This window comes from Acomys minous (assembly GCF_964271855.1).
Source record: "Acomys minous genome assembly, chromosome: 8".
In the NCBI taxonomy this organism is placed as follows: Eukaryota; Metazoa; Chordata; class Mammalia; order Rodentia; family Muridae; genus Acomys; species Acomys minous.
The window spans coordinates 32,993,151-33,009,106 of record NC_140489.1 but is presented as its reverse complement, the minus strand read 5'-3'; the positions used below and the strand labels follow the sequence as shown (position 1 = coordinate 33,009,106).

The 15,956-nt window shown below is 46.0% G+C and overlaps 1 protein-coding gene across 3 annotated transcripts in view; it reads left to right on the top strand.

Annotated features, from left to right (window-relative positions):
- LIN52 (lin-52 DREAM MuvB core complex component) overlaps positions 1 to 6,441 on the top strand; it is a 90,735-nt gene extending 84,294 nt beyond the window's left edge. For all 3 annotated transcript variants that reach the window (XM_084792136.1, XM_084792135.1, XM_084792137.1), the window contains one exon: positions 4,641 to 6,441. In XM_084792136.1, the coding sequence (XP_084648262.1) occupies positions 4,641 to 4,696 (56 nt within the window). In that variant the 3' untranslated portion in view covers positions 4,697 to 6,441. The remainder of the gene's footprint in view (positions 1 to 4,640) is intronic.
- The last annotated feature ends 9,515 nt before the right edge of the window (positions 6,442 to 15,956 follow it).

Sequence of the window (15,956 nt, the reverse complement as noted above, 5' to 3'; positions counted from 1 at the left end):
ATTTTGTGAGACAGTTCTCACAAACTGTCTAGAACTCAGATGATGCTAGGCTGCTTGACTACCCAGCCCCAGGGTCCACCTCTGTCCACCCCTTACAGTGGGATTACAAACAAGCACCACCACTCCCAGCTTTTGTAGGTGGGTTCTGAGGACCAAACAGGTCCTCGTGCTCACACAGCAAGCACCTTGTGGACTGTGCCATCTCCCAGATCTGTCATCATAGGACTTGGGAAGGAACTAGAAGTGCCAAGCTCAAGAACATATAATCTTACTTTAGCCATTTTATCTGGGGGGGGGGGTGGCAAGGGGGACACAGCCTGTACCTACTGTGAAGAAGAAAGGGTAGAGCAAGGCAGGAGAGGACAGACAGCTTCCTGCCCCCTGGCATCAAGCAGTAGCTCTGAAGGCTCTTCCCAAGAGAGAATTGAAATCCTTTGGGGAGAATACATTAGCAAAATATATTTACATATATAACCCCTCCTAGAAGTGTGTGTGTGTGTGTGTGTGTGTGTGTGTGTGTGTGTGTGTGTGTGTGTATAAGGAATATGGAACAGTAGCAGAAGGCTGTCTCCTTATTCCTAATGGGATTTTGTAACAGCATGTGTGAGTTTGTTTCAGAAGTCAAAAATGAACAGATGTTGGTATAAATTACCTCTGTGTCTGATGTCTTGCAAATTAAAAGCGCGGTTGGCATCACTAAACAATTTCACTAGGTTTAGGGGGGGTGTAGTGTGCGGGTGGTGATTACTGTAGAAGGTTGGGTAAGAATCTTCACACTGCAACAGATCAAGAGAGCAAGGATAAAGAAACCAGGAATAAAATAAGGGCTATATGAATTAATCAGAAATGTTAACATTCCTGATGACAAGTGAACAGGAGGGCACTTGCTCTGGAGCATCCCCTGACCCATAGCAATTTCCCTGTGCACAGAAAGGGGTTGGTGCTTAGGATCTGATTTATAGGACACAGCCCTCTTTTAGGGAGCGGCAATGTCATGCATTCGTATATCTCCTATATGGGACTGGCAAGAAGGGAAACTTTCTCCCCTCCCATGTAGAAGATGATGTCTTTTGAATTACTTCTACTTTTATGGTGGTTTTCTGCAGCTCTGTATACTTGGATTAGGTTGAAGGGGGAGGAATGATTGAGTGGGAAGGGAGCTGTTAAAAAGGATTGGTTAAATCCAAGGAAAACTTACACTGAGGGACTTCAGAATCTCTGCTTATTTTTCCTTTTAAAACTCAAATATTTGAGTCTTTTTATAATACTAAATATTAACATATCCAGATCATTATTTTCACTTTAGGAGGGAGGACAGTAAGAAGAGCCTGACGAGATGGCTCAGGGGTTAAGAATACTTTCTGCTCTTATACAGGATCTGGGTTTGGTTCCCAGCACCCACATGGGAGGTTATAACCATCTGTAACACCAACTCCAGGAAATCTGACACCCTCTTCTGTCCTCTATTGACACTAAACATGCATACATACAGGCAAAACACTCACATGCCTAAAAAATGAAACCCTGTTTGAATAACAGTAAAGATTGGGACATCCGAGGACAACAGGCAGAAGTCACCTGTGAAAGCAGGGTGTGTCTGGGGGTCAGAACATGGCTCTCATCCAGCTAGCAGAGTTGTTACCCATATCTGGCTTCCACACTTGCTTCTAGCTATGTTGCAGGCTGGTGTGATGCTGTTTGGGCTTAAAGGTCTCAGACTTTACACTCAAGAGTAGGCAGTTAACCCGTGTAGCCACTATACCTAAAAGTGTAAGTACATTTGTAAAGGACTGGGTTAAGGATTCCAGTCAATGGAGTTTTTGAGGTTTCTGGCCTCCCTTATCGTCATTCGTTCATTTATTCACTCAGAAAATGTGGAGGGTAACAAAAGTAGTTACTTTGTCGGTGTCTAAAATGGTTGTGCTAGTGACTGCCACTAGACCCATACTATCCAAGAGAAGGTAGAGCAGATGGGCCCTGCCTGTGCCTGTCATACAGATGCAGAAGGTGAGGATTAGACATTGTCCAGCCTGAGGCTTGTGCCTCCTCCCTCAGGGCTGGGATTTTAGACATGCGCCACAGTGCTCAGGTTATGTAATGCCAAACAAGCAGTCACCAGCCGAGCTGCATCCCCAGCCCCAATCCTCCATCCTCTATAAAAAGTCCCTGCTGTCCCCATGGATAAGTAGTTGATTTCCAATCAACTACACTAGTCCTTGACCCCTGATCTCTGTTAACTTGGCATTACTTCTTTCAAATGGCTCAGCCAGTAAGGGTACTTGCTGCCAAGCCTACAATCAGTTCAGTCCCGTAAACCCATGATGAAAGAGAGACCTAATCCCCACAGCCCTTCCCTCCCTCCCTCCCTCCCTCCCTCCCTCCCTCCCTCCCTCCCTCTCTCTCCCTCCCTCCCCCCCCCCCCCTCTCTCTCTCTCTCTCACACACACACACACACACACACACAAATTTAAATTATTGTTTTACTGTGCATGGTAGGTAATACATGCCTTTAATCTCAGCACTTCAGAGACAGAGGCAAGTGGATCTCTGAGTTTGAGGCCATCCTGATCTGGTCTACATAGTGAGTTCCAGGCCAAACAAAGCTATATAGAGACCTCATCTCAAGAAAATAAGGAGAAATAAATTGATTTTTCAGGCTAGAGAGATGGCTCAGTTGTTAAGAGCACTGGCTGCTCTTCCAGAGGACCTGGGTTCAATTCTCAGCACCCACATAGCAGCTCATAAACTGTCTGTAGCTCCAGTTCCAGAGGGTCTGACACCCTCACACAGACATACATGCAGGCAAGACACCAATGCACATAAATTAAAAATAAATAATTTTGAAAAGACATTGTTTTTCTTGAGGAAATAAACAGAAACAAAAATACATTTTTTAAAAACCTACTATATAAAGAAAATGGTTCCCTGGACCCCACTGGCTAGTCTTAGTTGACTATAAAGGAAGCGTTAGCTCTTGCTGTGCTCCTGCTTATGGTTTTGTATACTTTTGTTTGTGTGAGCAGCATCTATTCAGTAGGTCTGCTCTCAATACTGACATTTGAATGGAGGAAGACGTGTACGAAGGATCAGATTTGGGCCTAGGCAGGGTTGACGACACTGAGGGACCCAACCCTGAACTTGATAACCTAGCTGATAGAATTTCCTCCTCTTTTTGTTGGGACTCGGGAGCTCATGAGCCCTGGGAAGTGTAGACTGATGACACTGAAAGCCTCCCTGTGATGACCGTTTGTACATATACCGAACTAGGGTACAGGCAGGAAGGCTGGGGAGCTGTGTATGTTGCTGATGCTTGAGGCTAGAGCCCACACTCTAGGTGGGCACTCTACCAACTGAGCTCCATCCGCAGGCATTCATGTTATTTTAAGACTGGGTCTTATTAAGTTATTTAGCCCCCAGAGGGATTACAGGCTCTTACCACCAGGCCTGGGAAATAAGCAGCTGTTAAGTTTAGATTCATTGGAGTAGAGGCTCTGTCCATTGGTAAAGATAACAAGAAGGTCGGAGCAAACATCTTTTCCATTACTGCACTTACCTCTCCCGCCACTTCCTTTCTTTGGCCAAGATGGACATGTTCTTGTGAGGCCATAGGACACTGCCCACCCTGTGTCCACTGTGTAGTTGTAGGAGACTTCTTGTTTCCCAGTCTAACCATCAGAAACTTTCACAACTGTTAAGTCCACTTAAGAGCGCTCACAAGGTGGCTGTGTGGAATGAAGATGGGGCGGGGCTATACTGCACATGCTTATTGAAAATGTGGTTGGCAGAGCTATACTGGGGGGCTTCTAGAGCGCCCCTTTGTAATTGGGAAATGTTTTACTTTTACTTTGGAGCCTCGCATATAGGAAAGTAGCTGAATAAACCCAGCGGTAACTAGGTTTCAAAGATTGATGGTGCTGAAAGTCAGAGAGACACATAAACCTTGCCTGGCTATATTAAATACCTACGGACTGACAATGCCAAGAGAGAGAAGACCAAAGCTCTATAAACCCTGCTTTATTACACCATCGCAGGATGAGCTACACTGAGGGAATATAAACCCTGTTATATTACAGCACATGCAGCCTCCCAGTGCTCACAGTGGGGTGCATGATCGCTGATTTTGAGTTTATAAATGTGCAGAAACCAACAGTCCAGAGAAGAATCTAATCTTCGTTGGATTTGAGCCTCCCAGAACAAACTGCATAAGATAGTGAATGGGTATTAGAGTTGAGAGACAGAGAAACAGGGACGCGGACCCTTCCTGGGAACCCCTGATGATTTTTGTAAGGATAACTGATAATCTTCCCCCGTTCACCTGCATCTTATACAGTTGCCAACTTCAGATTTGCTGTCTAGTTTTAATTGTCAGTGTAGTCTGTTTGTTTTCCTCTTTTAGAACACTAGTGGTAATTGAATTTGTTGGGGTACCAGTTTGGTATAGAATTGATTTAAGTATATACCAACTGATTGAATTACCAATATACTTTTTATGTTAACATATATTTATAAGTACAGGCACACATGACAAAGATGTGGAAGTCAGACTACAACTTTGGGGAAGCTGAGTCTGTTGTTCACATCTGCATCCCTTTTCTCTATTTTAGATTTTCATTGATATTTTGTTTACTTTGTGATTTCAGCCAGAGAAATGACAAGGGGGAAATTCCTGAACATTCTAGAAAAGCCCAAGAAGTAGCAACTGCCCGTGGACTGATGTTCTGAAGACTGTAACCAAGTTCCCTTCCCAGTGAAGCCCTGATGAGTCCCACCACGTGCTTCTAGGACTGCCTCCTCCCCTGCTCCTGGCACTCTGCACCTCTGAGGACATTTGGTAGTAAGAGAAGAATCAGGATCGTCGCTGTTTACTGAGTCGGCTTCGTAGCTCTGGATATTGGTTACCAGTATCCAAAGGTCCTGTCATTCTGAAAGGTCGTTTCCAGGAGCTCTGGGATTGACTCTGTAATGGCAAAGTCAGTGGTGACATGCTGGTTGAATGGGCCCTGTTGACTCGTACTTGGTCTCTTAAGGAACGTTCATGATGAGGACATCAGAGACCAGCTACATTCTGGACCAGACTATGCATCCTGACCTGTGAACTCTAAGATCTAATGCGTTCTATGACTTCCATTCTGGAGGGAACAGAATCTTCTTGAAATGTGCATCTGCTTTTTTAAGTCTATACCTCCAAGGACACTCTCACCCTTAGCACTGTCCATTCCCCGCCCCCGGTCCCACCTTGCAGGTCTGACTCCAGACAAGTGGAACTCCTGAGACTAGCTTGTAGAGTGAAAGGCTCATGCTGGGTCACCTCGGGTTCTAGACCTCCAGACCAGTATGACGGTAACAGAAGGAACTCTGGTTAGTCTGTTAAATTTGTAAGTGAAAAAGTATGACTGGATAGTGGGAGGGCATGGCTGTGAGAGTTCCCATTGACTGAAAACTAGAAGCCCTGACTGACTTAGTGTGTGTGGCAAACGGTAGCAGTGTTTTGTCCCCTTTTTCCTCCTCTCAGCCGCATATCAGATACTTCGCTTATATGATAAAAGCACACCCACATGAAAATGTCCTGGCTTAAATACAGCTCTTGCAGGTTTTTTGCTAGTTGTATGTGTCTGCTAAAATTTGAAAATTTTGTCCATTGGTAAAATCAATTAGACACAGTCTCTCACATTTTAAAAAGTGCAGAGAGTTCCCTGAGCGGTATAGGAAGGAAAAGGCTCTGTGGCCACGTTTGTGGTCTTGTACCTGCTAGGGCACAGTACACATCCGGTTCTCAGCAGGTCCCTTGACCATTTTTGACATTTGTGCCTAATGCCAGAATTGATGTCGGATTTTCCCCCTCATTAATGCTACTGGATCAACACAATTTTTACTTTTGAAAGGAAAAAGAATGAAATATGTACACAAAATATGAGTATGAGAAGAAAGCATTCTGCTGGGGTACTCCCTGCAAGGGCCAGCTGATTTTAAGCTTAAGTCTATGATTGACACTTTTTAATCTCACTAAATGCAGTTAAAGTGAGTGTGTGCAAGTGATCGGAAAATAATGCCGTAATGTCAAGTTTTTTTCTTGTCACTCTGTTTTTGAGAGTTGATGACATCAGGCACTTTTCATAGTTTGGGGAAATTGAAAGTATGTGGAGAATACTGGGCTAGCTCCCCCAGACTAACTCCAGTCTGTAATGGGAAGCCAGGGGCTGGTGTTTGAGCTGCTATGGCCTTCTTCTTTACTCTCATCCTATTCACCAGCACTTAAGCAAGTAGGCGTTTTAGAATTGTGATATTTATTGGTTTTTTATTGTCATCCTTAGAAATGTTAATGATGTATTTTTATATTGATAATATAAATTTATGTACAGTATGTATATGTATTTTAGAATGTTAGAGGATACTTTGTGAATAATAATGTGTCTTCCTAATAAATATGTCCCTTGTATAGGAGGTTGAGTTTGTCCTTAAAGGGCTAAGCTGCATATTTAAAGCATAGACTCATCAAAAGTGCGCCTGCAATGACAAGTCCACTGTCCCACCAGCCATCTGCCTGTCACTGCTAAAGTCTGTGTCCCAGGAGGAACCTTTAGTAACCTCTGTACCACCTTATGTATGCTGTCAGAGGTCCACCTCCCTTCTCCATACCTTTTAAAATGACATCCTAGTTGATCCTTCAGTTTAGAGTCTTCTCCCATATAAAATCCTCTAGGGCCTGGACAGGTGGCTCCATGGTGAGGAGCACTGGCTGCGTTTCCAGAGGACCCAGATTCAGTCTCCAGCACCCACATGGCGGCTTATACCTGCCTGTAACTTCAGTACCAGTTGATCCGACACCCTCACACTGACACATGCAGGCAAAACACCAATGCACAGAAAATAAAAATAAATACACATTGAAAATACACTATGAATAGTTCCCAGTGTGCTACTTGCCCACACCATTGAAGTTTCAGAATGTCTTCTGCATTTTGCTCATCCCATTCCTACTCTTCCTGAAAGCCCTTGATGACCCCACTGGAGATGACACCCCCCCCGCCACGCCCTTTGTTCCTTTCAGCATGTAAGTGTGCCATTCCTGTGACTGATCACGTACCGCCTCACACCTAGGTTAATCTGAGTCAGCTCTTATGACCATCACAAGCTCCCTGACATGATGGCCACCACCTACGTGTCTACTTCTTCCGTGTCTTCATGGAAGGCATCTCCATCTGCTTTAGTGTGAGCCCTGAACAGCTTTGAGACCTAGAAAAGTACTCAGGCCACTCTGTCGCCTGTTGGTGGTGGATTTGTCTCTACCAGAGCATGTCCTTCTAGAGATGGCATGCCATTTTAAGGAAAATTGCTGTATAACTCACATAGAATATTAATTTTTTAAATTACAAAGCACCCTCGTTTTCTTTATCTTTTTATTATCAAACATTTTCCATAACTTAAAACTTTTTGGACAGTCATTGTGTTTGAATGCACAAATATGGGGGTTGGTCAAAGGGCAACTTTTGGGAGTCAATTCTCTCCTACTTTGTAGGTCCGGGGAATTGAACTCAGATCATCAGGCTTAGCAGCAAGTGCTTTTACCTACTGAGCCACCATCTCACCAACTCTTAGAATTTTTTTTTTTTAAAGACAGGGTCTCATCATGTAGCCTTGGCTGGCCTAGAGTTCAACACGTAGACCAGGCTGGCCTCGAACTCACAGAGATCAGCTTGCCTTTGCCTCCTGAGTCCTGAGATTCATGGCATGCACCAACACATGGCTGACCCTTGTTATATTTTAAAGTAGATGTTTGCTAACTACTCCTTGATGTTGGTGCTCAAGTTTCTTGTGGGTTCTTCTGCGGCTTTTGTGGGTTCGCTCAAATCAGGGCAGTGCAAATGCAACTGGGAAAAGCCATTCCGCCATCTCTGCAGTCTCTGAACAGCATTTGAGCTACCCATGATGCTTTGCAATAAAGTCCATACCCTCCAGTATTAAGGCATTGCAGGAAGATGGACTGCAAGTTGGAAAGGAGACAGGTAGGTCAAGGTAGATGGCTCCCAGGAGTCAAATATGTAGTTTTTTAGCAGCTAAAACTTGGCCTAACTTTATCTCCAAGCATGAGGTCATGTTCTTCATTTTCTATCTTCTCCATCCCTTGAGAGGTCCAAGACCACCATATTCCAGCAGCCTATTGAATGGGTAAGCACAGGTCTCTAAGTTGAGTTCCTAAGTTCTGACTAGCCTATAACTGGCCGTTGGTATCTGTTTAGACCTTTGCCACTTTGGAAGTGTGTCCCTGTGTCTGAAAAGGCCATCGACCTTCCCACCTTTTTGTCTGGCACTTTTTCTTTTATACCAAGGACAGTTGGAGGCTTCAGGTGATACCAGGTGCAACTGTGAGGCCCCTGTTTGGCACGAGTGCTGTCAGAGCCTGTTAATTAGCACAAGAACACCCCCCAATGCTCCATTAGCCAGGCCAAGCATTAGGAACTTCCCCTCCTGGGGCCTCTTCCTCCTAATGAGAACAGGAGAAGGGCTCTTACAAAACATTGCCTCAGAATAATATTCTGCTTTGTCCCCACCAGTAACCAGGGCTGACAAGATCACTCCGTCCATTTCTCTTCTAATTAGCACAATTCTAGCATGGCCTGAGCCAGCAAATGGAGAAAAGCGATCAAAAGCGATCGGACAACCGTACCGAATCACAAACACAAAGAGACCCATTCCCTGTAATTAGGCGAGACAATCCCTCAGTCCTTTCTCCGCTGGAGTTTTGCTGCTAAGACTCTTGCTGTTTGGGTCCCAGCAGCACAAGTTACATGTCTCCCTGGGACACTAATAAGCCCCAAATTGTCTTCCGCTTCATACAACTCTAACTAGAGGACAGATGCCGGGAGGGGGGAGCAGCACACTGAGGATGGGGGACAGTCGCTAAACAAAGCAACCTGTGAGAGGTTTCCCAACCCCAAGAGGCAGGGGCTGCACAGAGGAGCTGCACAGCCTGGCCTCTATCCCTTCGGCAGAGGCTGAAGCACTCAGTAAGGCCCTGACCTCCTGAGACTGCTATTTGACCTTGCTGTATTTATTCACCTTCTCTCCTCACTCTTTGACACTGCGTGCAGTGTCTGTGTACCATTCCTGGACCTTCTCTGAGGTTCTTAGAACCATGTCAAAGAGAACGTACACAGAGCCTGCATAGAGACTCTACCATCCGAGAGCACATGGCCTGCCAGGGCCGCCACTCACTCCTCAGCCTGCCTGCATTTCTAGCCCCTTTCACCTTCATGTCCCTAACTCTGTCCCTGCCTCTGTCCCTACTCTCTCTTGGATGATCTCTTTAATAAACAAAAATGTAGCCTATTTGCCAACGCAAGCTATCAAAATTGACTGCATTCTACGTGACTCAGAAGTTGGCTGGTTGATGAAGAGATTTCTTTTGTTGGTGGTGGTTTGGTTGGTTTTTTGAGACAGGGTTTCTCAGTGTAACCTTGGCTGTCCTAGACTCACTTTGTAGACCAGGCTGTCCTTAAATTCACAAAGATCCACCTGCCCCTGCCTCCTGGGTGCTGGGATTAAAGGCGTGCGCCACCACATCCGGTGGTTGATGCAGAGAAATGGGCCCCCAGGACTGCAACCCATTACAGAAATACAATAGTAAAGAACAGAGTGATGCAGTGGTAAACTTAATAGTCTCCAGGGACAAAGGATCTGAGGAGAGTTGCCATAGGAATCTGAAGCTCAAGGTCTAAGCAGAATTGGCTCACTTTTAAAAATCTGTATTTTGATCTATACCTGATATTTTTGGAAGTAACCTCCAATAACCAGAAAATGCTCAATTATATAGAATCAAAGGAGCTAAAATCTCAGGGTGACTGTTTTCCCATCTCCCATGTATAAGACACAATGATAATGTAATGCCCAAGTTGTAAAAGCCCCAAAGACCACCAGGAATCAGCCAGATGCAAATTACACAGGGTCTCGTTTATTAGTCAAGCTCAGAGCTTGGACTGTCAGCCCCTCATGAGAAGGGAAGATGGCAGCCCCTAGTGCTAGGGGAACAGGGTTTTTAAAGGAAAAAACTGCAGGCTTGGAGGAGGGTAGTTGGGGGAGGGGGGCTCCAAGCAGTTTCTCAGCCTTGCTGTTACATGATAGGTTAGAGACAGGGCCAGACCACAGGAGGGAATTTTTCTTTTGTAGCTCTGATCGCCCCAGCTGCGAGCTCCTAGGAATGGGTTACTAGCTATATGTTTGTGGCTCTCCCTGGAAACTCTGGGGGGGGGGGGGGGCGGGGCCAGTTCTCAGACCCTGAACACAAAATGGGGTTGGTTTGATCTCCACAATAACAAAACCTGACCTTTAAATACCTTTTTGGGAGATATCAAAGTAAGTCCAAATACGTTAAGTCTCCTACAGTTCCTTTGGTAAACAGAATGCAAGACATCACAAGGCAAATAGCATTTACACGTCAGTGAGGTGGCCCAACAGGTAAAAGTACTTGCTATCAAGCCTAAAGAGTCTGAACCGTGGGACCCACATGTGGAAGGCAAGCACTGTCTCTTGTGAATTGTCTTCTCATCACTACACAAGCTCTCTCTCTCTCTCTCTCTCTCTCTCTCTCTCTCTCTCTCTCTCTCTCTCGGACAGGATCACAAGTTCAAGGACAGGCAGGGCTGCACAGTAAGACTGTCTCGAATGAACGAACGAACAAATGAATGAATGAATAATCCCTTACACTTCTAGAAAGACAGAGATGGTTCAGCAAGTCACTACTCTCTGCCTGTTTCCTTAGAACCTTTCCCACTTCAAAGAAACATCCCAGTCAGAGTGACAAGGTCCAGCTCTGCTCTGGCTGTCCTACTAGGAGTGTGACTTTGGGTAGATTAGGCCTCTGTACCTTAGTCGGCCAGTGACTGATAGTAGCCGCTAACTCCTAGAGCAGTTGTAGCAATTAAGTGTGTGTAGCAAGATGTGAGGAACAGAGCAGGGCATAGCTTACCCTACCATGACTACTTGGCAGGGCTATTAAAGACTGACTCGGTGTCTTTCATTGTTTTCTACTCACATTTGTTAAAATTCTTGACACTTTCAGGGGAAATACGGTAACCTTGGAGTAATTCGCACAGAGTAGCATCTCTGCCCTGTCCCTCCAGCCTTCCACTTTATGAAGTAACCCCTGGCTAGCATCTGCAGTTGGTAAATTCAGTTGCTGACTCTGCAGACAGTACTACTTCAACTACGTGGGCTGGCCAGCAAGGCCTGAGGAATCCTCCTGTCTCCACCTCCCAGTGCTAAGATTGCAGCATGCCCTGCTAGGCCTGGATTTTCACGTGGGTACTGGGAACCAAACTCAGGTCCTCCCCGCAAGATGAGGTGGCTGGTGGAGAAGACAGAAAAGCACCAGGGCCAGAGATGGGAGAAAATAATAGGAAGAATGGGCCTTGTCCTAAGAAGTGACTCAGCCACCCCAACCAGGGGCATCAAGCCCAGACACCTGTGTAGGCCCTGGAGGGTCCTAAGGCGTTCTTCCCCATGTGTCAGTAGACATAGATGAATGACGTGATGAGAAAGCTAAGTAAGTCCCGAGGTGGCCACACCCAATCCCTCCTCTGCCAGGATATGCTGTTCATTTTGTTTACCAGCTCAAGACACAAAGAGGGGAACATGGCAGATGCGCATGTGACCCCGAGTCCTGCTTGGCCGTCACCACAGCTCTGAGGCTTTCTGCCAGAGGAGAGGAGAGAGGGCAGCACTCAAGAATGACAGCTGAGGCAGTTGTGACTACAAGGAGAGACCGTAGCGCAGGCGGCACTTCCCGATATCACCAAAGATTGATGCAAATTGGTTTGGCTCTGACCCTGTCACACCAGGAAGGATAATGATTCCAGCACAGGCAAGGGAGGGGCACGTGGTGGGGGCCTCGAGGATTGGTGGCTCACTTCACGTCTTCATTAATGATCTGAAAGACTCGGGTAAACAGCATGCTAATGAAACCTGCGGATGATTGGTGTTACAAGCCCCAGAGAGGACAGGGAAGCCGCACAGCAAGACCCAGCGAGCTTAGAAATATGAGCAGGCGATTGTCAAGTGATTCGTCCTAGGAAAATGAAAGTAGACATGTCAAGGAGAAATGATGAAGGGGCCTCTGAGTGTGGGGAGGGCTGCGAGCCTGGAAAGCAGAGACGGGTGTCAGGGTTGGAAGGTTAAGTCAGGGGACAGATGCCCAGGAAAGCATGGAGGAGCTGGCCTTGAGGACCCAGGAGCAGCCACAGTGGGCGCTCCTAGACCCAATTGTGCACCTGAAGGCCACACAGCTTCCACTTGCCCATTAGACTGTGTTGGTTTCTGGATCCTTCTACAAGGCTGGGCTGTGACCAACCTTATTAACTCACCTTATTAACAAGCAAACTGTAAAGGGGATTGGGGCACTAAGGGGCCATTTTGACCCATTTGAGGAAACAATTGCCCATCTTCATTGGCCTCCTGAGCATATAGAGTTTCTGTCCTCTGGTTTTATTTCTAAGCTTTTTGTTTGTTTGTTTGTTTTCCAAGATAGGATTTCTCTGTGTAGCCTTGGCTGTCCTGGACTCGCTTTGTAGACCAGGCTGGCCTCGAACTCACATCAATTCCCCTTCCTCTGCCTCCCGAGTGCTGGGATTAAAAGTGTACACCACCAGGACTGGCTCTTATTTCTAAGCTTTAATATTCACTTTTCAAGTAAATTATCTCCAGCTTCCTTTTGAGACAACACTGTAGACCTGGCTGTCCTAGAACTCACAGACATATGTCTGCCTTTGCCTCCTGAGTGTTGGGATTAAAGGCGTGTGCCATTGGGGAAATGGCTCAGCCGTTAAGAGCACTTGTTGCTCTTCCAGAGGACCTGAGTTCCATTCCCAGCACACATATCAGAAACTGCCTATGTGTAACTGCTCCAACTGATCTGACGCCCTAACCTAGCCTCCGCGAGCGCCCACATCCATGCACCATTCATTTATGCAGACATACACACATACACATAAAATACAAATAAATCATGAGAGCTGGGCATGGTGGCGCACGCCTTTAATCCCAGCACTCAGAGAGGCAGAGGAAGGCAGATCGCTGTGAGTTCGAGGCCAGCCTGGTCTACAAAGTGAGTCCAGGACAGCCAAGGCTACACAGAGAAACCCTGTCTTTTAAAAATCAAGTAATAATAATAATAATAATAATAATAATAATAATAATACCAAGAAATCATCTTGAGAACCTGGAGAGATGGCTCAGTGGTTAAGCGCACTGGCTGCTCTTCCAGAGGACAAGGGTTCAATTCCCAGCACCCACATGGCAGCGCACAACTGTCTGTAACTCCTGCTCTAGGATTTCCAACACCCTCACACAGACACATCCAGGCAAAACACCAATGCACATTAGAAAAAAATTATAAAAATAAATAAATCTTGAAAAGTGTTCGTCACCATAGCCAGTCTACTTTCAACCACTTTTTTTCAGAGTAACAGAAACAAAACCCTGATATCAGAGATTTGGGGAAATAAACCATTGTGCATTTGATGAAACTTCCATCCAAAGGAATCTCCAGACTGAAGCCTAAGAAGCCAACTTTTCACTGCAGTCTGTTTGCAGGGAGAGATGCTTTTTTCTTTCTTTTCTTTCTTTCTTTTCTTTTCTTTTCTTTTTTTTTTTTTTAAAGACAGGGTTTCTCTGTGTAGCCTTGGCTGTCCTGTGCTCGTTTTGTAGACCAGGCTGGCCTTGAACTCACAGAGATCCACCTGCCTCTGCCTCCTGAGTGCTGGGATTAAAGGCGTGCGCCGCCACCACCCGGCGTTTCTTTCTTTTCTACTTCTTTCTTCTTTTCCTCCTTCCCTTGTTTTTACCTCCTCCTCCTTCTTTCTCCTCCATTTTCTCATCCTCCTTCTCCTTTTTTTTTTTTTTTTTTTTTTTTGAGGCAAGGTCTTATGTATTGCAGGCAAGGCCCAAACTCTGTGACAAAGACTAACTTGGAACTCCTGGCCCTTAGCCTCCTGAGCACTGGCGTTCCAGATGTGCCTCACCCTGCCTCCAGCCTCCTGTATGCTGGGCTTATCACTCTACAGCTGATACTGAATTAGGGTAACAAACTGTTGGGTTTGCTATAAACCCAACAGTTTACTAAGATGGAGGACAATCCTGCAAATAGGACATTTGACTATTTTTATCTATATTCTGCTTTTGGGGGGGGGCATGGAGGGGTCAGGACAGGGTCTTACAACACAGCCCTGGCTGTCCTGGAACAGGTTGGCCTTGAACTCGCAGAGATGTGCTGCCTCTGCCTTCCATGTGCTGGGATTAAAGGTGTGCACCACCGTACCAGACCCACATTCTGTGTGTTGATGGTCTGGGGAGCCAGGCATGGTAACACAGGCCTGTTCTAACCCGAGGAAGGCTGAGGCAAGGAATGGTGAGACTGGGGCCAGACTGGACAGAATGAGACCTTATCTCAAAAGAAAAGTTTTGGCCTGGCACACACGGTTAATCCCAGCACTCAGGAAGCAGGGGCAAGTGGATCTCTGAGTTTGCGTTCAGGCTGGTCTACAAAGCAAGTTCCAGGACAGCCAGGGTCACACGGAAAAGCCCTGTCTCAAAAAAAAATAAATAAATAAATAGAAGAAAATTTTTAGTGCAAGCTTTGTTAATTCTACTTCTGGGTATATGCCTAGAAGTCAGTGCCCACCAGCAGACACTGGCAAGAATGCGGGTAGCTACCTCACAAGTGTAAATTTTTTTTAAATGACACAAAAATTTAAGCAAATGGATGAATTTCTAAATCTTATATTACATGTTGTGTGCTGTGTATGAGCATCTTGACGGCGTAGGACAGTGTTTCTCAGCCTTCTGAGTGCTGCAACCCTTTAATACACTTTCTCATGTTGTCCTAACCTCAAACCATAAAAATGATTTTTGTTGCTACTTCATAACTGAAATTTTGCTACCGTTATGACTTGTAATACAAATATCCAATATATGATGCCAGGGGTCGCGACCCACGGGTTGAGAATCACTGGCTTAGGCGTTAAAACACACATTTGGCCAGGCATGGTGGTGCATGCCTGTGAGTTTGAGGCCAGTCTGGTCTACAAAGACTACACAGAGAAACCCTATTTAGAAAAAAAAAAAAAGCATATTTGGGCTGGGCTCATGGCTCAGTGTGTAAAGTGGTGGGGACACAAGTGTGAGGATCTGAGCTCCTGCCCCAGAACCCACGTAAAGCTGGACACGGCAGTGTGCACCTGTGGCTCCAGCACTCCTGGGAGGCGGAGACCGGAGAATCCCAGAAGCTCCTGGGCCAGCCAGCTGAGCACAGGCAGCAGGGAGCAGCAAGGGGCCCTGTCCAAAGTGAACTGCCCTCCCCCATGAGGTAACCCTGTGCACACACATCACACACATGTATCGCACACACCTGTGCACACATGTAACATTTTGACTTTGACACAGAGGTCATCTCTACATGGGAAGAATTTAGGCGGCTAGATTCAGACGTCCACTCAGTCGACCCTGAGCATCCATGGTATGTCAGGAAAACATAGTCGCACACACTCAATCTTTGCTCTGAGTTCTCAGTAAGGTGTTTCTCCCTCACAGGAAGGTGCAAGCGTAAAGCGTGGGCCTTCAGGAGTCTAGCCCACAGCTCATTGTTGTCTCTAAGTCACAAGACAGGCTCCCTGGCCCTATCCTCGGTTGCTGTGGAAACAGGGCAGGCATCAACAAAAGGACACCATCATGGGCCATACTCTCACTCCAAAGTTCAGGATGGGCCTCAGAGCGTCTGGATCCTCTGTGGTATTGTCCTAAAGAGTTCCCACGGGGCTGCCGTTTTAACTATGAAAAGCGTCCATTCTCACTGATGTCTCCCTTTGGAAGCTCAAAGAACCTCAAATTCTTTGCTTTATTTGTTTGCTTGTTTGTTTGTTTGTTTTGGTTTTGATTTTTCAAGACAGGGTCTCTCTGTGTAGCCCTGG